Genomic DNA, 24,641 nt, shown 5'->3' on the forward strand with positions numbered 1-24,641 from the left:
AAAGGGGCCAGTAAAGTCTATGTGGATCTTTGACCATGGTTTAGATGGCCATGACCACAGCGGAGCCTCCACAAGTGCGCTACTCAGTTGCATGCAAGTGTTGCACTGATGCATGCATGACTCCAAGTCCGAGCCAATGCCGGGCCACCAAACGTGAGACCCGGCAATGGCCTTCATCATGACAATGCCTGGGTGGGTACTCTGTAAATCTCGCACAAAAGTTTCCGTGCCTTTTTTTGGCATAACAACACGATTACCCCATAACAGACAATCAGACTGAATAGACTTTGCAGCGGCTATAAGGCTTAATTTCATCCAAAATTTCCCTGGGAATGGCAGAACAATTTCCATTTACGACACACCTTTTTACGCTTGAGAGTACAGGACCCTGGCTGGTCCAGGTGCTAATTTGGCGAGCCGTGACGGGTGACCCCTCGCTCTCGAAGGCATCTATGACCAGCAGCAAGTCTGCGGCATTTCCACCCCGGTTGTGGGCAATGGTAGCCGGCTAATCGCATTAGCACAGTTTTCAGTGCCTGGTCTGTGGCGGATGACATAATCATAAGCGGATAATGTCAGTGCTCATCTTTGGATGCGGGACGAGGCATTGGTGTTTATAACTTTGCTCGCAGAAAACAATGAAATGAGCGGTTTGTGGTCTGTTTTAAGCTCGAACCGAAGCCCAAATCAGTATTGGTGCATTTTCCTAACCCCGTATTACACATTTAAAGCCTCTTTCTCTACCATACTAAGTCCTTTGTGCATGTTGATGCACGTCAGCTTTTTCGAAGATTCGACCAGCTCCTGTGTCCTGTAAGCGGAGGTCAGGTCAGGTCAGGTCCAATTTGGTGAACGACTTCCCCCCCCGGCTGCAAATAGGTCTTCGGCCTTGGATAATATAGAAAATATGTGCAGGAGTAGGCCATTCGGCCCTTCGAGCCTGCACCACCATTCAATAAGATCATGGCTGATCATTCACCTCAGTACCCCTTTCCTGCTTTCTCTCCATACCCCTTGATCCTTTAGCCGTAAGGGTCATATCCAACTCCCTCTTGAATATATCCAATGAACTGGCATCAACAACTCTCTGCGGTAGGGAATTCCACAGGTTAATAACTCTGAGTGAAGAAGTTTCTCCTCATCTCAGTCCTAAATGGCTTACCCCTTATCCTTAGACTATGGCCCCTGGTTCTGGACTTCCCCAACATCGGGAAAATTCTTCCTGCGTCTAACCTGTCCAATCCCTTCAGAATTTTGTGTGTCTACGAAATCCCCTCTCATACTTCTAAACTCCAGTGAATACAGGCCCAGTCGATCCAGTCACTCCTCATATGTCAGTCCTGCCATCCCGGGAATCAGTTTGGTGAACCTTCGCTGCACTCCCTCAATAGCAAGAATGTCCTTCCTCAGATTAGGAGACCAAAACTGAACACTATATTCCAGGTGAGGCCTCACCAAGGCCCTGTACAACTGCAGTAAGACCTCCCTGCTCCTATACTCAAATCCCCTAGCTATGAACGCCAACGTAACATTTGCCTTCTTCACCGCCTGCTGTACCTGCATGCCAACTTTCAATGACTGATGTACCATGACACCCAGGTCTCGTTGCACCTCACCTTTTACTAATCTACTGCCATTCAGATAATATTCTGCCTTCGTGTTTTTGCCACCAAAGTGGATAACCTCACATTTATCCACATTATACTGCATCTGCCATGCATTTGCTCACTCACCTAACCTGTACAAGTCACCCTGCAGCCTCTAAGCATCCTCCTCACAGCTCATACCGCCACCCAGCTTAGTGTCATCTGCAAACATGGAGATATTACACTCAATTCCTTCATCTAAATCATTAATGTATATTGTAAATAGCTGGGGTCCCAGCACTGAGCCCTGCTGCACCCCACTAATCACTGCCTGCCATTCTGAAAAGGACCCGTTTATCCCGACTCTCTGCTTCCTGTCTGCCAACCAGTTCTCTATCCACGTCGCTACATTACCCCCAATACCATGTGCTTTAATTTTGCACACCAATCTCTTGTGTGGGACCTTGTCAAAAGCCTTTTGAAAGTCCAAATACAGCACATTCACTGGTTCTCCCTTGTCTACTCTACTAGTTACATTCTCAAAAAATTCCAGAAGATTTGTCAAGCATGATTTCCCTTTCATAAATCCATGCTGATTTGGACCGATCTTGTCACTGCTTTCCAAATGCGCTGCTATTTCATCTTTAATAATTGATTCCAACATTTTCCCCGCTACTCATGTCAGGCTAACCAGTCTATAATTACCCGTTTTCTCCCTCCCTCCTTTTTTAAAAAAGTGGTGTTACATTAGCTACCCTCCAGTCCATAGGAATTCATCCAGAGTCGGTAGACTGTTGTAAAATGATCACCAATGCATCCACTATTTCTAGGGCCACTTCCTTAAGTACTCTGGGATGCAGACTATCAGGCTCCGGGGATTTATCGGCTTTCAATCCCATCAATTTCCCAAACACAATTTCCCGCCGAATAAGGATTTCCTTCAGTTCCTCCTTCTCACCAGACAAAGGGTTTAATTATCTTCACAAATCTTTTTCTCTTCACATATCTATAGAAGCTTTTGCAGGCAGTTTTTATGTTCCCGGCAAGCTTCCTCTCACACTCTATTTTCCCCCTCCTAATTAAACCCTTTGTCCTCCTCTGCTGAATTCTAAATTTCTCCCAGTCCTCAGGTTTGCTGCTTTTTCTGGCCAATTTATATGCCTCTTCCTTGGATTTAACACTATCCTGAATTTCCCTTGTTAGCCACGGTTGAGCTACATTCCCCATTTTATTTTTACTCCAGACAGGGATGTACAATTGTTGAAGTTCATCCATGTGATCTTTAAATGCTTGCCATTGCCCATCCACCATCAACCCTTTAAGTATCATTTGTCAGTCTATTCTAGCCAATTCACGTCTCATACCATCCAAGTTACCTTTTCTTAAGTTCTGGACCCTAGTCTCTGAATTAACTTTGTCACCCTCCATCTTATGGTCACTCTTCCCCAAGGGGCCTCGCACAACAAGATTGCTAATTAGTCCTTTCTCATTACACATCACCCAGTCTAGGATGGCCAGCCCTCTAGTTGGTTCTTCGACATATTGGTCTAGAAAACCATCCCTAATACACTCCAGGAAATCCTCTTCCACTGTATTGCTACCAGTTTGGTTAGCCCAATCTATATGTAGATTAAAGTCGCCCATGATAACTGCTGTACCTTTATTGCACGCATCCCAAATTTCTTGTTTAATGCTATCCCCAACCTCACTACTACTGTTTGGTGGTCTGTACACAACTCCCACTAGCGTTTTCTGCCCTTTGGTATTCCGCAGCTCTACCCATACAGATTCCACATCATCCAAGCTAATGTCCTTCCTTACTATTGCATTAATTTCCTCTTTAACCAGCAACGCTACCCCACCTCCTTTTTCCTTTCTGTCTATCCTTCCTAAATGCTGAATACCCCTGGATGTTGAGTTCCCAGCCTTGGTCACTCTGGAGCCATGTCTCCGTGATGCCAATTATATCATATTCATTAATTGCTGTCTGTGCATTTAATTCGTCCACCTTATTACAAATACTCCTCGCATTGAGGCACAGAGCCTTCAGGCTTGTCTTTTTAACACACTTTGCCCCTTTAGAATTTTGCTGTAACGTGGCCCTTTTTGATTTTTGCCTTGGGTTTTTCTGCCCTCCACTTTTACTTTTCTTCTTTCTATTTTTTGCTTCTGTCCCCATTCTACATCCCTCTGTCTCCCTGCATAGGTTCCCATCCCCTTGCTATATTAGTTTAACCCCTCCCCAACAGCACTAGCAAACACACCCCAAGGACATTGGTTCCGGTCCTGCCCAGGTGCAGACTGTCCGGTTTGTACTGGTCCCACCTCCCCCAGAACCGGTTCCAATGTCCCATGAATTTGAATCCCTCCCTTCTGCACCACTCCTCAAGCCACGTATTCATCTGAGCTATCCTGCGATTACTACTCTGTCTAGCACGTGGCACTGGTAGCAATCCTGAGATTACTACCTTTGAGGTCTTACTTTTTAATTTAACTCCTAGCTCCCTAAATTCAGCCTGTAGGACCTCATCCCGTTTTTTTACCTATATCGTTGGTACCTATATGCGCCACAACAACTGGCTGTTCACCCTCCCCCTCCAAAATGTCCTGCAACCGCTCCGACACATCCTTGACCCTTGCACCAGGGAGGTAACATACCATCCTGGAGTCTCGATTGCGGCCGCAGAAATCTCTATCTCTTCCCCTTAAAATAGAATCCCCTACCAATATAGCTCTCCCACTCTTTTTCCTGCCCTCCTGTGCAGCAGAGCCACCCACGGTGCCTTGGACTTGGCTGCTGCTGCCCTCCCCTGATAAGTCATCCCCCCCAGCAGTACCCCAAACGGTGTATCTGTTTTGGAGGGGGATGACCGCAGGGGACCTCTGCACTACCTTCCTTCCACTGCTCTTCCTGTTGGTCACCCATCCCCTATCTGTCTGTGTAACCTTTACCTGCGGTATGACCAACTCACTAAACGTGCTATTCACGACATCCTCAGCATCGCGGATGCTCCAAAGTGAATCCACCCGCAGCTCCAGTGCCGCAATGCGGTCTGTCAGGAGCTGCAGCAGGATACACTTGCCGCCCATGTCATCGGTCAGGGACACTTTCTCACAAAGCACAGGTGGAGCATGACACGTGTCCGAGCTCTCTTGCCATGACTTAACCCCTAGATTAACTTATTTTGGCAACAACAATGATAAAGGTAACCTGCTGATAAAAGGAAAAGAAAAAGAAAAACTACTCACCAATCACCAGCCAATCACTTACCCCCTTGGCTGTGATGTCCCCTTTCGATTTCTTTCTACTTCTTTGTTTACCTTCTGCCCCTGCACCAGCTGGCCTCCTCGATCTCCCGCCTCCTCGACTGTTGGGCCTTTTATCGGCCTCCGACACCCCGGACTCCCGCCTCCTCGACTGTTGGGCCTTTTATAGGCCTCCGACTCCCCGGACTCCCAACTCCTCGACTGTTGGGCCTTTTATAGGCCTCCGACTCCCCGGACTCCCCTGCTGGTACTGATCCTGAATGGATACTCAGTTGATCGTTACCTTGTAGTCGCTGCAGATCCTGACCGTGCCATCACTTTTCAACACTGGGACAATTGGACTGGCCCATTCGCTGAATTCGACTGGTGATATGATTCCTTTCCGTTGAAGTCTGTCCAGTTCGATCTCGACCTTCTCCCTCATCATGTACCGAACCGCCCAAGCCTTATGATGGACGGGTGTTGCATCTGGGCCTAGGTGGATCTGCACCGTGGCTCCCGTGAAGGTGCCGATGCCTGGTTCGAACAACGAGGGAAACTTGCTCAGCACTTGAGCACACGAAGCGTCATCCACCGACAAGGCTTTAATATCGTTCCAGTTCCATTTTAATTTTCTCAAGCCAACTCCTGCCGAACAGCATTGGGCCATTGCCTGGAATGATCCACAATGATAAATCATGAACAGCTCCATCGTATGATACCTTTACTGCCGCGCTGCCAAAGACTGGCATGAGCTCTTTTGTGTCGATACACAGCTTTGCATTAATTTGTGCTCAGTTTGGGTCTTTTTGTCTTAGCTTTTCGAAAGCCCTCTGGCTCATTATCGACTGACTCGCACCCGTGTCCAAGTCCATGGATACTGGAACCCCATTTAATTTAACTTCCAGCATTATCGGAGGACTTTTGGTCGAACAATGTACCCATACACTTCTTCATCCTATACCTCGGGTTAAAAACATAGAAACATAGAAAATAGGTGCAGGAGTAGGCCATTCGGCCCTTCGAGCCTGCACCGCCATTCAATGAGTTCATGGCTGAACATGCAACTTCAGTACCCCATTCCTGCTTTCTCGCCATACCCCTTGATCCCCCTAGTAGTAAGAACTACATCTAACTCCTTTTTGAATATATTTAGTGAATTGGCCTCAACAACTTTCTGTGGTAGAGAATTCCACAGGTTCACCACTCTCTGGGTGAAGAAGCTTCTCCTCATCTCGGTCCTAAATGGCTTACCCCTTATCCTTAGACTGTGACCCCTGATTCTGGACTTCCCCAACATTGGGAACATTCTTCCTGCATCTAACCTGTCTAAACCCATCAGAATTTTAAATGTTTCTATGAGATCCCCTCTCATTCTTCTGAACTCCAGTGAATACAAGCCCAGTTGATCCAGTCTTTCTTGATATATCAGTCCCGCCATCCCGGGAATCAGTCTGGTGAACCTTCGCTGCACTCCCTCAATAGCAAGAATGTGCTTCCTCAAATTAGGAGACCAAAACTGTACACAATACTCCAGGTGTGGCCTCACCAAGGCCCTGTACAACTGTAGCAACACCTCCCTGCCCCTGTACTCAAATCCCCTCGCTATGAAGGCCAACATGCCATTTGCTTTCTTAACCGCCTGCTGTACCTGCATGCCAACCTTCAATGACTGATGTACCATGACACCCCGGTCTCGTTGCACCTCCCCTTTTCCTAATCTGTCACCATTCAGATAATAGTTTGTCTCTCTGTTTTTATCACCAAAGTGGATAACCTCACATTTATCCACATTATACTTCATCTGCCATGCATTTGCCCACTCACCTAACCTATTCAAGTCACATTGAGTTGCCTGTGCCGCTTGATCCACGCTGGATCGATCATCCTCAGCCACGTGGTGTGTCGCAGCACGCTTGCTCGGTTGCGGACACATTCGCTGAAGGTGCCCCATTGTTGAACAGCCTTTGCACATGTATTGCTTGAATCGGCATTGATGGGCCCGGTAATAGCCCTCGCAACGCCAACAAGGTGAGATTTGATTCACTCCCGATGGCGGACTTTAAGCAGTTACAGGACATACGAACGCGGATGAGTAGGCCCTGCCATGTGCAGCTCTGCCTGCCGATTAAATTATTTTATGCACAGTACTTGCCGGTGAGTCTCGATGCTGGGAAGATATCTGTTTCAAATTTTCGTCCGTGGACATGCATGCCTGGGCAATCGTAATGGCCCTGCTCAGGTCTAGAGATTCAGCAGCCAGCAGCTTTCGGAGGATGATCTCATGGCCAATGCCAAGTACGAAAAAGTTCCGCAGCATTTCCTCCAACACAGCTCCCAAGTTGCACGGCCCAGCGAGACATCTCAGGTCGGCAACAAATTCCGCCACGTCCTGGCCCTCGGAGTGATTGTGTGTATAGAAACGATACCTCGCCATGATGATGCTTTCCTTCGGTTTAAAGTGGTTCCGAACCAGCATACACAATTCATCGTAAGTCTTATCCATTGGTCGAGTCGGTGAGAGTAGATTCTTGATAAGGCCATAAATCTTTGACCCACAAACGGTGAGGAGAACCGCCCTGCGCTTAATTGCGATATCGGTTCCTTCCAATCCGTTGGCTACGAAGTACTGGTCGAGGCGATCGGTGAAATCCTCCCAGTCTTGCCCTTCCACGAATCTCTCCAAAATTCCAACAGACATGGTTGTGTGAAAGTTCGTATTTTTAACTCGTCGCCAATTGTTAAGTATCGAATAACTCCACGAGGCTAAGTACGGTGAGCTAGTTCAGGCATGACCTTACTCCAGTTTATTTATTCTCAAAGTGAGGACTCAACATGGCTGCCAACATTATATACACGGCTTGCACATGTCTGCCAGTGACCATTAGGACTCCAACAGTCGCGCCCTCCGGTGGCAGGTAAAACCCAGTTAACATACATAACAGACTGCCATATTGCAACATGCAACAATGATGCAAAACTGTCCAAATTATATTGCAAAATATTTAGTAAAAAGCTGCTTTTACAATGGCACTGGTTTAGTTCAAATTTCAGGAGATTGGCATTAGAAGCCTGCTCCCTGTGTTAGCACTAAGTGGGGCTTGTCAGTAAATGCCTGCCTTGCCAGTGATTCACATCCAGAGAATGAATTGAAAGAGTGTCAGGATTGAAAATGTACAAAATTCTGCTACCAGGAAAAAGAGAGATAGATTTAGTCTATAATACAAGGAGCTGACTCAAGAACTAAAGACGTCAATATTAGCCATCAACTCGGATACCATGCATACATTCATACTTTAGACTGCAGGTCCTGCAGCTGAGTGAAAAATAAAAAAAGGGAGAGGGAAAAAGGAAAGAAAATATATATAGCCCAGTTCACAATCACCAGATGTGCCAAAGCACTTTACAGTCAATGAAGTAGTTGTAATGTAGGAAACAAAGCAGCCAATTTGATGTTGATTCAGGGATAAATATTGGCCATGACATCAGGGATAACTCCACTGCTTTTCTTCAAAATAGTACCATGGGATCTTTTACACCTACCCGAGGCCTCGGTTTAGCGTCTCACCTGAAAGACGACGGCAGCTCCGACAGTGCAACACTCTCTCAGTACTGCACTGGAGTGTCAGTCTAGATTTTTGTGCTCACGTCTCTGGAGTGGGACTTGAACCCACAACCTTTTGACTCAGAGGCACGGGAACTACCAACTGAGCCACTGACTGACAAATCAAAAGCTAGCTTTTTGCATTCAGACATCCCAACGACCATCAGATCAGCAATTTTGTGATATAACCATACCACAGCATCCATTTTGATTGGCTAAATCAGAATTTAAACATTTACAAAAACATAATACAAGTTTTTATTTTTATCACCCCCTTGTATACTACTAACCACCCTACTGTTATATAACTAAGGCTCAGAATTCACCCCAAAACTATCACATCTTCCACATTACATTGCATCTTACAATCTGCTCAAAAGAAAAAGTAAAACATTTTCTAATATCGGTTTATAGCAACAAACATGAGTCAGCCTGCTCAATTTAGTTTCTTTCTGCTCCTCTAAACTTGTCATGAGATTTCTTTTTTAGACCTGGAACATTTGAAAACAAGTGCAGTAAAAACAAAAAATGAGCAGAATTCTAGTGCCCTATTTTGTCAATAGCATTTTTACTTTTTATGGCAGTCCTCCATCTAGCTAGGCTGATGCTCCTAGTGTTGAAATTATTTTACAAATTAGGTGATTCATTTGAATGATGAACATATCAGAATAGAGTTTCAGCATCGAACAAACTGGAGAGATAAAAAGCAATAAGACTCTTATGAAGCTGCATTTTTTTCTCCCTATTACTTTTTAATTTCAAATTATTACACTCACTACAATCCTCATTTCTGAGAAACACACACGATTAAAAAAAAATCAGCTTTAAATCAACTGAAAGAATTGTTGTAGAATCTAAGCTGGGTATATTTAGCCGCTGTACCATTACAGTATAGGAAAAATATAATTTTAGCCAATGCATTTTAATGTTGTGCATTTTTCTTTTTGTGATTGGGAAAATTTTAAACAACAGCAAAGAATGACTAAAAAAGCAATAAAGAAAGGGAAGATAGATTACGAAGGTAAACTTGCGCAAAACATAAAAACAGATAGTAAAAGCTTTTACAGATATATAAAAACGGAAAAGAGTGACTAAAGTAAAAGTTGGTCCCTTAGAAGATGAGAAGGGGGATTTAATAATGGGAAATGTGGAAATGGCTGAGACCTTAAACAATTATTTTGCTTCGGTCTTCACAGTGGAAGACACAAAAACCATGCCAAAAATTGCTGGTCACAGGAATGTGGGCAGGGAGGACCTTGAGACAATCACTATCACTACGGGGGTAGTGCTGGACAGGCTAATGGGACTCAAGGTACACAAGTCCCCTGGTCCTGATGAAATGCATCCCAGCGTATTAAAAGAGATGGCGGAAGTTATAGCAGATGCATTCGTTATAATCTACCAAAATTCTCTGGACTCTGGGGAGGTACCAGTGGATTGGAAAGCAGCTAATGCAACGCCTCTGTTTAAAAAAGGGGGCAGACAAAAGGCAGGTAACTATAGGCTGGTTAGTTTAACATCTGTAGTGGGGAAAATGCTTGAAACTATCATTAAGGCAGAAATAGCGGGACATCTAGATAGGAATAGTGCAATAAAGCAGACGCAGCATGGATTCATGAAGGGGAAATCATGTTTAACTAATTTACTGGAATTCTTTGAGGATATAACGAGCATGTTGGATAGAGGTGTACCGATGGATGTGGTGTATTTAGATTTCCAAAAGGCATTCGATAAGGTGCCACACAAAAGGTTACTGCAGAAGATAGAGGTATGCGGAGTCAGAGGAAATGTATTAGCATGGATAGAGAATTGGTTGGCGAACAGAAAGCAGAGAGTCGGGATAAATGTGGTTCGTGGTGTGCCACAGGGATCGGTGCTGGACCACAACTGTTTACAATATACATAGATGACCTGGAAGAGGAGACCGAGTGTAGTGTAACAAAATTTGCAGATGGCACAAAGATTAGTGGGAAAGCGGGTTGTGTAGAGGACACAGAGAGGCTGCAAAGAGATTTAGATAGGTTAAGCGAATGGGCTAAGGTTTGGCAGATGGAATACAATGTCGCAAAGTGTGAGGTCATCCACCTTGGGAAAAAAAACAAAAAAAGGGAATACTATTTGAATGGGGAGAAATTACAACATGCTGCGGTGCAGAGGGACCTGGGGGTCCTTGTGCATGAATCCCAAAAAGTTAGTTTGCAGGTGCAGCAGGTAATCAGGAAGGCGAATGGAATGTTGGCCTTCATTGCGAGAGGGATGGAGTACAAAAGCAGGGAGGTCCTTTTGCAACTGTGCAGGGTATTGGTGAGGCCGCACCTGGAGTACTGCGTACAGTTTTGGTCGCCTTACTTAAGGAAGGATATACTGGCTTTGGAGGGGGTACAGAGACGATTCACTAGGTTGATTCCGGAGATGAGGGGGTTACCTTATGATGATAGATTGAGTAGACTGGGTATTTACTCGTTGGAGTTCAGAAGGATGAGGGGTGATCTTATAGAAACATTTAAAATAATGAAAGGGATAGACAAGATAGAGGCAGAGAGGTTGTTTCCACTGGTCGGGGAGACTAGAACTAGGGGCACAGCCTCAAAATACGGGGGAGCCAATTTAAAACCGAGTTGAGAAGGAATTTCTTCTCCCAGAGGGTTGTGAATCTGTGGAATTCTCTGCCCAAGGAAGCAGTTGAGGCTAGCTCATTGAATGTATTCAAGTCACAGATAGATAGATTTTTAACCAATAAAGGAATTAAGGGTTACGGGGAGCGGGCGGGTAAGTGGAGCTGAGTCCACGGCCAGATCAGCCATGATCTTGTTGAATGGCGGAGCAGGCTCGAGGGGCTAGATGGCCTACTCCTGTTCCTAATTCTTATGTAATTCTTATGTGTGACACTCAGTTCACCACTCAACTTGCTTGTACCACTGCCAACATCAGTGAAGACCTGCAATCACCAGTACTTCACACCTGTGTAATATCTCAAAACACTCAAGAAGCAACTCCAAGCTTGAAATAATATTATCTATAATGCTGTTTGGTGTTTTTCCACAGTTTAAGGTCTGAGGCTATCCTTACGAGTACCTTGGTCTTCAGACCTAGACCAGTAGCTAGTAAACCAGGCAGCTGAGAGTCAGAATTTCTAATTGTATGAGTGGATGTTGCAAAGGAGGGCTCTCCTGCACATTTTCCAAATTCAGACAGCCATCTAGAGATTACAGTACCATATGTTGGAAATACAGAAATATAGTTGTTTCACAACCTTCCAATCAAATTGTTTCTCAGGGAATAGGATCTCAATTGTTGACAGAAGAAATCATTTCTCCCTTTTCATATCACTTGGCTATTTCAGCCTGAAAACAAAGTGCAAAGATAATTCCACATCGAGAATAACTGGGTTGCTTCTATCCAAATGTCAGTGGTGGCTTCCAAATGAAAGAAGTCCCTACACCAGGGAAACATTTTCCACTCAGACCCTAGCCATTGCAGTACTGACCCTTTAATGGAAGCAAAAACTAGACTAACAGATATATCTAACGGAAATGAATGGCCTGGAGTTTGTGGTGGGTAATGACGGCAAACTGTCAGCATTCTCTGTCAGTATCCCTCTGAAATTGACCGCAACTGCAGGATTTAGCGCATGCGCATCTAAATGCTAAAATCCTGAAGTTGCAGTCAGTCACTGTTTTAACAGGCTGAGTTGGGGATAATCCCCTCCCTGCTCCTTCTTCAATGTGATTGGCTGCTTCAACAGCTTGATCACGTTACTGCTGCTCTATGCTATGAATCCCCTATTTACAGCGCTACAATCAATTACACGTTGAAGAAGCTAAAGTTCTCGCCACAGAGATTGCGAGATCTCTGTGGGCAGCTTTCTTGAGGTCAGCGCCGTTGACCGCAAGTTACGGGCCATTATTTCCTTGCAAAAAGCATCCACAAAACTGGCTTTATATAGAAATTGAATGGTTTAGGATTTAGCAATGCAACTGACCCAATCGTGCCTATGGTTAGTCGTCTCTGAAGACCAGTTTCTATTACCCCAACACACATTACCCATCTGTTACAGCAACAAAACTTTTAGTTTAAAAACAATGGTAGGTTACCTTCAATATAAATTGTCCAATGTACTCTACGGGAAAGTAAGGTGCTTTGTATGTATTTTTTAGCCTCTCCATAGTGTAATTCTTGCTTTCTGTTAATACGTGTGTAATTTCACAACTACTCCTTGGTCGATGATACACTGCTGCTTTTCCAGCATGCAAGACTCTAACAAAAGAAAAGAAAATCAGTTTTTAAATACATTCTACTTTTTTAAAAAGTGTACATTTTCACATAAAACTGAATTTACACCCACAGTGTGATATGTTGCATTCATTTATCTCCTCTTCCTAATTCCCGAAGGAATACATTATATGCAGAACTACTTCACTACCCGCCTCCCAAAAATATAGAAGCAACAGCTGCAAATTGAAGTGCTTCTGTCTGACATGGTTCCTGATTGGGATTTCTGCTTAAAAATAGATGTAAACGACTTCAGATTGCAATCTCTGCATTAACAGGAGTTGACAGATAGAATGGTGCGTCTTCTCGATGCCTCATTTGCTTTTTCCATAACAAGGGGTTTGAAAGATTGAATTCGCAAAGAGCGAGAGCTGGAGCGAGCGTGCGCGCTAGCCGGAGCACACGAGAGCTGGAGAGAGCGCGCGTGCGAGCCGGAGGGCGGGTGGGGGTGAGAGCGCGCGCGAGCCGGAGGGCGCGAGAGTGCGCGCGAGCCGGAGGGCGCGAGAGCCAGAGGGAGGGCGGGCGTGAGAGCGCGCGCGAGCTGGAGGGCGGGCGGGCGCGAGAGCCAGAGGGAGGGCGAGCGTGAGAGCGCGCGCAAGCCGGAGGGCGGGCGGGCACGAGAGCGAGCTGGAGGGCGGGCGAGTGCGTGCCATCTGGAGGGCGGGCGATCAGGCGCGCGAGCGAGCTAGAGGGCGGGCAATCGGGCGCAAATTTGTCAGCGTATCTGACACAAAACTGGTTCAATCATTCATCACCAAATCGGATTGCACCAAATGATGTACCAGCAGGCCTTAGTCTCCTCTGCCAAAACCAGCCGTGACTCCAGGATAAACCTCGTGAGCTGAAGGGCATGATGATCGAGCGCGCAAGCGAGCTAGAGGGCGGGCAATCGAGCGAGCTAGAGGGCGGGCAATCGAGCGCCCTCCACCTCACTCGCTCGCGCGCCCGATCGCCTGCCCTCCACTTCGCTCGCTCGCGCCCGATCACCCGCCCTCCACCTCGCTTGCTCGACGCGCTCGATCGCCCGCCCGCGAGCGAGGTGGAGGGAGGGCGATCGAGCGGGCAATCGAGTGCGCGCGAACGAGCTGGAGGGCGGGCGATCATGCGACCGAGCGAGGTGGAGGGCGGGCGATCGAGTGCGCAAGCGAGCTTGCGAGCTGGAGGGCGGGAGATTGAGCGCACGCGCGAGCGTGCGAGGTGGCGGGCGGGAGATCGAGCACGCGAGCGAGTGAGGTGGTGGGCGGGCGATCGGGCGCGCGAGATGGAGGGCGAGCGATCGAGCGCGGGCGATTGAGCGCGCGCGCGAGCGAGCGAGGCGGAGAGCAGGTGATCGAGCGCGCGCGCGCGAGCGAGGCGGAGAGCGGGCGATCGAGCGCGCGCGCGCGAGCGAGGCGGAGGGCGGGAGATTGAGCGCGCACGCGAGCGAGGCGGAGGGCGGGCGATCGGCTGCGCGACCGACCGAGGCGGAGGGCGGGCGATCGACCGAGCGAGCTGGAGGGCGGGCGATCGGGCGCGCGTGCGAGCTGGAGGGCGGGTGATCCGTCGCGCGAGCGAGCGAGCGAGCTGGAGGGCGGGCGGGCGATCGGGCGTGCGAGCTGGAGGGCGGGCGATCGGGCGTGCGAGCTGGAGGGCGGGCGATAGGGCGCGTGAGCGAGCGAGGCGGAGTGCGGGCGATCGACCCCGCGCGCGAGGCGGAGAGCGGGCGATCGAGCGTGCGCGCGAGCGAGGCGGAGGGTGGGTGAGCGAGCGCGCGCGAGCGAGCGAGGAGGAGGGCGGGCGATCGAGCGCGCGCGCGCGCGAGCGAGGCGGAGGGCAGTCGATCGACCCCGCGCGCGAGGCGGAGAGCGGGCGATCGAGCGTGCGCGCGAGCGAGGCGGAGGGCGGGCGATCGGGCGCGCGACCGAGCTAGCTGGCGGGCGGGCGATCGGGCGCGCGAGCTGGAGGGCGGGCGATCCATCGCGCGAGCGTGCGAGCTGGAGGGCGGGCGATCGGGCGCGCGAGCGAGCTAGCTGGAGGGCGGGCGATCGGGCGTGCGAGCTGGAGGGCGGGCGATCGGGCGCGCGAGCTGGAGGGCGAGCGATCGGGCATGCAAGCTAGCTGGAGGGCAGTTGAGCGCGAGCGCACACGCGAGCCGGAGAGGGGGAGCAAGAGCATGCGTGAGGGAACGAGGGCCGGAGCGCACGAGTGATCGAGGGCCGGAGCGCGCGAGGGAACGAGGGCCGGAGCGAGAGGGAGAGCCGGAGCGAGAGCGGGCGAGCGAGAGAGCCCGAATGAGATGGAGAGAGAGAGAGATGGGAGAATGAACCAGTTATGATGTTCTTGACTCAGTAAAACCATTGCTCTGCTCATTACCTGGGATATAATCCCATCTTTGATCCAAGTTCAAGAGGTGCAGAATTAATCGTATCTGACGCACAACTGGTTCAGCAGGCCTCAGTCTCCTCTGCCAAAGCCACCCATGACTCCAGGATAAACCTGGTGAATAAAGATAACCCTGACTTCTTTTCTCTATTCACAGTGATCTACTTAAACCCCTCTCCCCTGCACTTTCATGGACTACTTTTTCACTAGCTTGAGCTGCCTCTGTTGCTTTCGTTCGTTCTCTTTGTCCATCTGGCCAAACCTCTTCACAGGGCCTTCCCTGCCTTCGCCCTGAACATGCATCTTTCTCTAGTTTCGATATCTCTCCTCATGCCTTTGCTGACTCATCTTGTCCATGGGATTCACCTTCTTCGCCCTCGAATCCATTCACATTAAATTGCTGGCCACCCAGCTTCATTCCTCGCCACCATGCGGACATTATAAATGGTACCCCCTCCTCAGGTATTGAACCCTTCGTTCTGAAAACAACTGTCATCACACCCCTCCTCCAAGAATCCATCCTCGACCCCACTGTCCTTGCAAAATCTACCGCCCCATCACTAGCCTCCCTTTCTTCTACAAAGTTCTTGAATGTGATGTCCGTGCCCATCTTTACTGCAACTCCATTTGGATCTTTATGTTTCAGCCGCAGTTAATGCACTAAAATCGCCCATATCAGTCACGAATGACATCCTCTGAAGACTTTCCTCCATTGTCTAGCTCAGTGGCACTGCCCTTGTGTGATTCCACTCCTACCTATCAAATTGTAGCCAGAGCATTTCCAGGCCCCAAACCATAGCTCTGAGGGTGCTTTCCCTCAACCCACCCTCAGATCTATGGTTCTCACCTCTTCCTAATCTACTAGCTGCCCCTGGCAATATCATCCTGACACAAGATCAGCTTTCAGATGTACATTGATGATACCCAGCACAACCTCTCCCAACCCCTCCACGGCTTTTATTCTGTCAGACGTAACGTACGGTAACATACTGGTTCTGTTACTGGACTAGTAATCCAGCGGCATGGATCAATAATCCAGATACACGACTTCAAATGTCATCTCGGCAGTTTGTGAATTTGAATTCAGTTAATTACATAAAATCTGGAATAAAAAGCTAGCATCAGTTGATGGAGTCATCGGATTGTTGTAAAAACCCAACTGGTTCACCAATATCTTTTTGGGAAAGAAACCTGCAGTCTTTACCCGATCTGGACTACGTGTGACTCCAGACCAACAGCAATGTAGTTGACTCTTAACTGCCCTCTGAAATGGCCTAGCAAACCATTTGTTGCATCAAACCGCTACAACGATGTGCAAGAATGAAACCGGACAGACCACCTGGCATCGAATTCTGACACAATAGAGATGCACCTAGCCCAGTCGACTCTGTAAAGTCCTCATTAACATCTGGGGACTTGTGACAAAATTGAGAGCTGTCCCACAGACTAATCAAGTAACAGCCTGACATAACAATGATTCTGTGAGTGTGACTATCAGCCAATATCTATCCCATACTCCTCCATCACCATCCTGTCCTGTCCCATCGGCAGGACAGACCCACTAGAGGTGGTAGCAGTGGTATAAAGTTGGGAGGGAGTGGCCCTGGAAGTCCTCAACATCGACTCCGGACCACATGACGTCTCATGGCATCTCCATAACATCGCCTGCCTCCCCCTCAGTCCATGTGCTAATGAATCTCACATCCATGTCTTCGTCATCTCCAGACTCGACTACTCCAGTAGCTCCTGGCCGGCCTTGCACCCTCCACCCTTTAGTTTTTGGCTCGTCCAAACCTCTGTTGCCCATATCCTATCCAGCATGAAGTACCACTCACCTATCATTCCTGTTCTTGCTGATCGACATTGTGTCCTGATCATCCCAACGCCTTCAATTTTAAACTCTCATTCTTCTGTTTAAATTTCTATGGCCTCATCCTTCCCCATCTCTATAACCTTCTCCATTTCATATAACCCACCAGAACTCTCGTTCCTTTTACTCTCGTCTTTTGTATATCCTTCCCTTCATTGTTTCAGCCAAATAAGCCCTGCAATGTAATTCTCTCTCCAAACTCCACCAACTCTTAACTTCCTTTCAGACCCTCCTTAAAACTCACCTCTTTAACCAAGCTATTGGTCACCCCATCTATTGTCTCCTTCTTTCACGGAGCATCCATTTTATCTGATTATGTCTCTCTGAAGTGCTTTCCTATGTCAAAGGTGCTATTTTTCACATATTTCCAGTGTTTGTTTGCCATCTCTAGTTAAACTATCGCTTTTCCAATAGATTTTGCTATACATACATAGGATTGCATACATAGGTTATACACTGAGTTAATGTGACAGCATGTCTCAATTCATAAGAAATCAGCAAACTTCTGGAATATAAAACGAGTTACCCTAGAATAATTTAAACAAATATTACAGGACATGGAACCATTAAGTATAATCTGCTAGGAATGCACCTTCTGAACAGTACCTTTTGAAAGTAGCTTTCCTTGTTTCATCACTGATCAGAAGCACTACTTTCCAGTTGTGAAACACTCCTGGTATACCAGAACGGGCCAGCTCCTCGCGCCATATCTTTGGTACAGAATCCATTGGCGTAGGATACAGTGAATTACTTTGAATTTTATATCCCCACTCGTACTGCATTTCATTGAGCCACCTGCCATTTTTAGCACTGTCAATGATGTAATCTTTAGTTAAGACCCACTTTCCTAAAATGAAAGGGGAAAACAGAGAAAGTAAGCAGAAGTCTGGGTTAAGATACTAGATATACAGCAGCTCTTTATATCTGTCCTTGCATCATTAAAATGATAAAGGGAAAGTAATAAAGTTGAGTAATTTATAGGTTACTTCTCTTAAGATAGTTCACCAAAGCACTGTCCCCTTCAATCCTCTCTCTCAGTTCGGAGACAGTCTCTCCCGCTACACTTCAGAGACACTTATCACCTGTAACCTCTCTAGCTCACAGATGTACTCCCTCTTCTAATCCCTCCAGTTCACTATGGTACATTTTCCCTCCAGCACCTCCCCCACACGGTTCAGGGGAACTATGCCTCTCTAACCGTCTCAGTTCAGAGAACTATCCCTCCCTGATGACCTTATCAGTACGAGTACTAGCTGCAACATATACCCGACACTGTTGTTTTGCTCCAAAAATAGACACTTTGCTGAGGGCAAGAATTCCTGAACTATTCCAAGACCACGAATTTTTAGTTACAGTACATGGAGTTGACTGTGTGAAGCAGCCATGTCAGGTATGAGCAGCATCCTCATAAAGAGATGACAAGAGCAGCATAATACACAGCAGCAGTGATCCCCTTACCAGATCTCTTGGGGCAGCAAATCAGTTGTTGCAGCATGAGCTCATGCTGTAATAACTAATTTACTATCCCAGGGGATAAAATAAATGTGCATGTTTATTTACAGTGCATATGGCTGGCTATACTCTATTTGCAGTAAGTAATTATGTTTTCACCCAACATAAACAAGCAAGGTAAATATGGAATGTGTCTACTCACCTGCAGCACAAGCTGCTAAAAATTTCTCACTTTGGCTTGGTTTATTTGCTATCATATGAGTGCACTGTTGCTTATATTCCTAGTTTTAGATGAAAAGAAACAATACTTTTAGTTAGTTAAATAGACATTCTACAGACCCTATCATGTTCCTAACGATAACATTAAGTACAAAGTTAAAATAAAATGAATTCCTTTTGTTTTTTAAAAAGATCACATATCCTTAAAGAACACAAGAAAAACCATAGATTTCAAAAAAGGCCTCTAGCCCAATCTAGCTTGTACCTCCAGAACCTTAGCTCTCCCGTCTTAGCATCCAACTGCTAAACATCAGCATGAAAGTGACAACATAACTGTATTTCCAGAATCTGCAATTATTTTTCCTTTTTATTCATCCTAAATATCTGTGCTAATATAATTCCATGTTTTATGTATGACAATTTTTGACCTATATACACAATAATTTACATTTTTCAGTGCTAAATTTCATCACAGAAGTATTATAGCCAAGACTATGAAGCAGACCATTTCCCTCCACTGCACAGCATTGATACTTGAGCGTGCAGAAACACTCTGGCACCTAAATTTTTCACTTCCTGGGCATGTACTTATTTGTAGAGATAATACAGACAGACCACTGTTGAACATATACAATTATTAGTGAGAAATCTGACCCCTACAATATACTCAAATTTAAGTTACTTGTGAAATACATAATTAATTCAATTGGCAACTATTTTAAGTAATAAGTTCCCATTTTGGTTAATAAACAGAAAATATTCAGGTGGTCAGGCAGCATCTGTGGAGAGAGAAACAGAGTTAACCTTTCATTTTGGTTTCCTGTTTATGAAGCAGTTAAAAAACTTCTCCAACCAATCTTAAATTCATTACTAAACTGTACTGAAATTCAAACATTGTTATGAAGCTATTATTGGAGAGCAGCTACTGCAACATCAGTGTCATCTTACACAGTTCAAAATGAATATATTGTTTAATGGAAATCAGATCTCATTTTAGGCAAAAAAAGTTGGTAATCACATCTTTTGTTTAATTTTAATTTTGAATGGACTGAACACAGACTGCAGTAAATAACAGCAGCATTCTCAATATAAAATTATATTAAAGCGAATGTAGGTGAAGGTTTTACTTCCATTAGATATCAGATTATGTCCTTCTGAAGATGCAAGACAGGTCCATATTAAGGGCCCAAGTTTCCACACGATAAAAAACGGGTGCCCCTCCGAGCTGGGCGCCCGTTTTTCGCGCCTAAAACGGCGCCTAAAAAAAAAAATCGCGATTCTGGAGCGTTCTGCAGCTCCATGTCTGTTTGGCGCGGCGCCCAGGGGGGCGGAGCCTACACTCGCGCCGATTTTGTAAGTGGGAGGGGGCGGGTACTGTTTAAATTAGTTTTTTTCCTGCTGGCAGTGCTGCGTGTGCGCGTTGGAGCGTTCGCGCACGCGCAGTGTGAAAAAAACATTGGCACTCGGCCATTTTTGTAGTTCTTTGTAGCTGTTTAATTTTTGAATATTTTTTAAAATAAAAGCACATTGCCATCAGCACATCAGCACTTGCAGCCTTCTCACTGTCTCCTCCCCCCCCCCCCCCCCCCACCGCGGGACGAACAGGCGCCTCCTCCCCCCCCGCGGGAAAGAACGGGCGCCTCCCCCCTCCCCCCCCCGCGGGAAAGAACGGGCGCCTCCCCCCCCCCGCGGGAAAGAACAGGCGCCTCCCCCCCCCCGCGGGAAAGAACGGGCGCCTCCCCCCCCCCGCGGGAAAGAACAGGCGCCTCAGGCTGACTGCAGCATTCTCCGTGCCTGAAGCACTTTCACACAGGTAGGAAGATGGTTTATTTTATCTTTTCTTTGCTTATAAATGTTTATTCAGGTTGGATTTATTTGTATAATATTTGTAGAAGTATAAATAAGGATTTATTGTAGAATTTAATGACTTCCCTTCCCACCCCGCCCCTCCCCATCCACCTCGTTCTGGACGCCTAATTTATAACCTGCGCCTGATTTTTTAATGTGTAGAACAGGTTTTTTCAGTTCTACAAAAATCTTCACTTGCTCCATTCTAACTTAGTTTGGAGTACGTTTTCACTGTGGAAACTTTGAAATCAGGCGTCAGTGGCCGGACACGCCCCCTTTTGAAGAAAAAATTCTGTTCCAAAGTAGAACTGTTCTACCTGACTAGGACTGCAGAAAAAAAAATGTGGAGAATTGCGATTTCTAAGATAGTCCGTTCTCCACCAGTTGCTCCTAAAAATCAGGCGCAAATCATGTGGAAGCTTGGGCCCTATGAAACTACATACAATATGGATTTTTTAAATCCCAGAATGGTTATACTGTAGTATAAGAAGAATACTTAATGGGAAGCTGAATACAAAATATTCTACAAACTCAGCAACTTGCAAGTTAATTGTTTGGAGGGAGATCTAGAGTTGTGCAAATAACACAAGCTGATGTGGGGTGTCGTAATTGTATAGTGGTTAGTACCCTGCGTTTAAGCCGCAGCAACCTCGGTTCGAATCCGAGTTGTGGCACAGTTTGCTTTTAATATTCACTAAGGAGGATACAAACAACCTTCCGGATATAAAAGGGGTCAGAGGGTCTAGTAAGGAGGGGGAACTGAGGGAAATCTTTATTAGTCGGGAAATTGTGTTGGGGAAATTGATGGGATTGAAGGCCGATAAATCCCCAGGGCCTGATGGACTGCATCCTAGAGTACTTAAGGAGGTGGCCTTGGAAATAGCGGATGCATTGACAGTCATTTTTCAACATTCCATTGACTCTGGATCAGTTCCTATGGAGTGGAGGGTAGCCAATGTAACCCCACTTTTTAAAAAAGGAGGGAGAGAGAAAACAGGGAATTATAGACCGGTCAGCCTGACCTCAGTAGTGGGTAAAATGATGGAATCAATTATTAAGGATGTCATAGCAGTGCATCTGGAAAATGGTGACATGATAGGTCCAAGTCAGCATGGATTTGTGAAAGGGAAATCATGCTTGACAAATCTTCTGGAATTTTTTGAGGATGTTTCCAGTAAAGTGGACAAAGGAGAACCAGTTGATGTGGTATATTTGGACTTTCAGAAGGCTTTCGACAAGGTCCCACACAAGAGATTAATGTGCAAAGTTAAAGCACATGGGATTGGGGGTAGTGTGCTGACGTGGATTGAGAACTGGTTGTCAGACAGGAAGCAAAGAGTAGGAGTAAACGGGTACTTTTCAGAATGGCAGGCAGTGACTAGTGGAGTGCCGCAAGGTTCTGTGCTGGGGCCCCAGCTGTTTACATTGTACATTAATGATTTAGACGAGGGGATTAAATGCAGTATCTCCAAATTTGCGGATGATACTAAGTTGGGTGGCAGTGTGAGCTGCGAGGAGGATGCTATTAGGCTGCAGAGTGACTTGGATAGGTTAGGTGAGTGGGCAAATGCATGGCAGATGAAGTATAATGTGGATAAATGTGAGGTTATCCACTTTGGTGGTAAAAACAGAGAGACAGACTATTATCTGAATGGTGACAGATTAGGAAAAGGGAAGGTGCAACGAGACCGGGGTGTCATGGTACATCAGTCATTGAAGGTTAGCATGCAGGTACAGCAGGCGGTTAAGAAAGCAAATGGCATGTTGGCCTTCATAGCGAGGGGATTTGAATACAGGGGCAGGGAGGTGTTGCTACAGTTGTACAGGGCCTTGGTGAGGCCACACCTGGAGTATTGTGTACAGTTTTGGTCTCCTAACTTGAGGAAGGACATTCTTGCTATTGAGGGAGTGCAGCGAAGGTTCACCAGACTGATTCCCGGGATGGCGGGACTGACCTATCAAGAAAGATTGGATCAACTGGGCTTGTATTCACTGGAGTTCAGAAGAATGAGAGGGGACCTCATAGAAACGTTTAAAATTCTGACGGGTTTAGACAGGTTAGATGCAGAAAGAATGTTCCCAATGTTGGGGAAGTCCAGAACCAGGGGTCACAGTCTGAGGATAAGGGGTAAGCCATTTAGGACCGAGATGAGGAGAAACTTCTTCACCCAGAGAGTGGTGAACCTGTGGAATTCTCTACCACAGAAAGTAGTTGAGGCCAATTCACTAAATATATTCAAAAGGGAGTTAGATGAAGTCCTTACTACTCGGGGGATCAAGGGTTATGGCGAGAAAGCAGGAAGGGGGTACTGAAGTTTCATGTTCAGCCATGAACTCATTGAATGGCGGTGCAGGCTAGAAGGGCTGAATGGCCTGCTCCTGCACCTATTTTCTATGTTTCTATGAAACAACCTAAAAGGTCATCTTGCTATAGTTATCTTACTTTATAAGCTAATTAGAACCAGATCACATACAAGAACTGTACCCAACTACCACAAAAGTCCTCCAAAACATCTTGCATAAATGCTTACATGGCTCTTCCTCCAGTGATCACATGGACACCTCTGGTGTGCCCCAAGATTCCATCGTTGGTCCCCTCCTATTTCTCATTTACACAATACCATTGGCAACATCATCCATAAACTTTCATCATGTGTGTGCTGAAAAAGCTTTACCTCTCCACCACTATTTTTGATTCCACGAATGCCACTTGCAATTTAACTACCTGTCCAACATCAAATGTTGGATGAGCTAGAACTTTCTGCAGCTCCACACTTTGAAGACGAAAGTCGTTATGTTCAAATCCTTCAAGAAACTCTTCCTTAGCTCTGATGTCATCACTTCCTGGTTTTCTGCTTTAACCCAAACAAAGACAATAGCCTGCATTTTGCCACCATACCTCCTTTGAAATTCACAGCAAGTTCGGGATTTCCCCCATGCTTGCGCAAAATCCAGAACTTGAGGTCGGTCAAAATGCGTGCTGGTCACAGAAAAACAATCACTGGCACAGAGTTGGGCTATTTGCCCATCGACTAGCCAGAAATTGCGTGTGGGGATATCTAAGGCATTAACTAAACATTTTCAGATCGTAAATGATGCACATACATTGTATAAAATGAGTTTCTGCAAATATTGGCCAGTCTTACAATTTTAATGATGTCTAAAATTATCAAAAAAGTTACATTGTTAGTGAGGTTGGTGGAATGAAGGTAATTACGAATAAAATTTCAATGCTGTAAATTGTAATTAGATTAGATTACAGGATTCCATTACATCTCATTCGGGGATTCCCTTCAGAAATGATTAAAATGGAATTCAGCTTTGTGATGGGAGGACTAGGCCCACGTGATCCCAGGTACGCTTTCACACCGCCTGCGTCCCTAGGTACTGTGGCCCATTACACTGCCCTCCCCCTCGAAGCCTGAGACCACAAGTTTTTGCAGCCTCACCGCCAGCAAATAGGTTCATAATTCTTTCGCAGGTTGGAGGTGTACTCTGGAGGTATGCCTCCGACCGCAATTTTTGGCCCTATATATCTTGGGAGTCCTGCTGAGCTTCAAACCAGACACCCAGTCCATCATCAATATTGACTAACTTCTACAACCCCCTGCCCAATGAAACATCCATTCATGAATGTCACTTCTCAGAGCCTTCAATCATTTGCCCTCCACTATCTACAACTCTTCCAAAATTACTTCCTAATTACATACCTCTTAAGCTCTGCCTTTAGTCTCCTCTCCTAATTTCCCCAAGTATTAGTAGTATGGCTCAATTAGTGACACCATCATCTATGAGCCAGAAATTGTGGGTTCATACCCCATTACAGATTTGAGCATAATCTAAGCTAACATTTCAGTGCAACACTTAGGAAATGCTGTACTGTTAGAGGTGACATCCTGCGGATGAAACACTGAACTGAGGCCTGTCTTCTGGTTAAGCCAATGTAAAAGACCCCGTGGCACTATTAAAAGAAGAGTAGGGTGCTTTCCTATTGTCCTGGCCAACTTCCCTCAAACAACATTGAAAACAGATAAATTTGCTATTTATCTCATTTATTCTTTGTGGAACTTTGTTGTGCACAAATTGACTAACACATTTGACATTCAGAAAAGCAATTCACTAGATGAAGTATTTTGAAACACAGAGCTAACGGTGCTACATAACCTTAATGCACTTTTTCTTA

General features: G+C 46.2%; 1 protein-coding gene across 1 annotated transcript in view; it reads right to left on the reverse strand.

Moving 5' to 3' along the window:
- Positions 1–24,641, reverse strand: part of slf1 (SMC5-SMC6 complex localization factor 1) — a 108,330-nt gene that overhangs the window by 72,997 nt on the left and 10,692 nt on the right. The window contains exons 3-5 of the mRNA XM_070875202.1: positions 18,594–18,672; positions 17,546–17,786; positions 12,531–12,693 (exon numbers count right to left, since the gene is read on the reverse strand). Of these exons, the coding sequence (XP_070731303.1) occupies positions 12,531–12,693; positions 17,546–17,786; positions 18,594–18,672 (483 nt within the window). The remainder of the gene's footprint in view (positions 1–12,530; positions 12,694–17,545; positions 17,787–18,593; positions 18,673–24,641) is intronic.

The sequence above is a fragment of the Pristiophorus japonicus genome, chromosome 1 (assembly GCF_044704955.1).
Source record: "Pristiophorus japonicus isolate sPriJap1 chromosome 1, sPriJap1.hap1, whole genome shotgun sequence".
Classification (NCBI taxonomy): Eukaryota; Metazoa; Chordata; class Chondrichthyes; family Pristiophoridae; genus Pristiophorus; species Pristiophorus japonicus.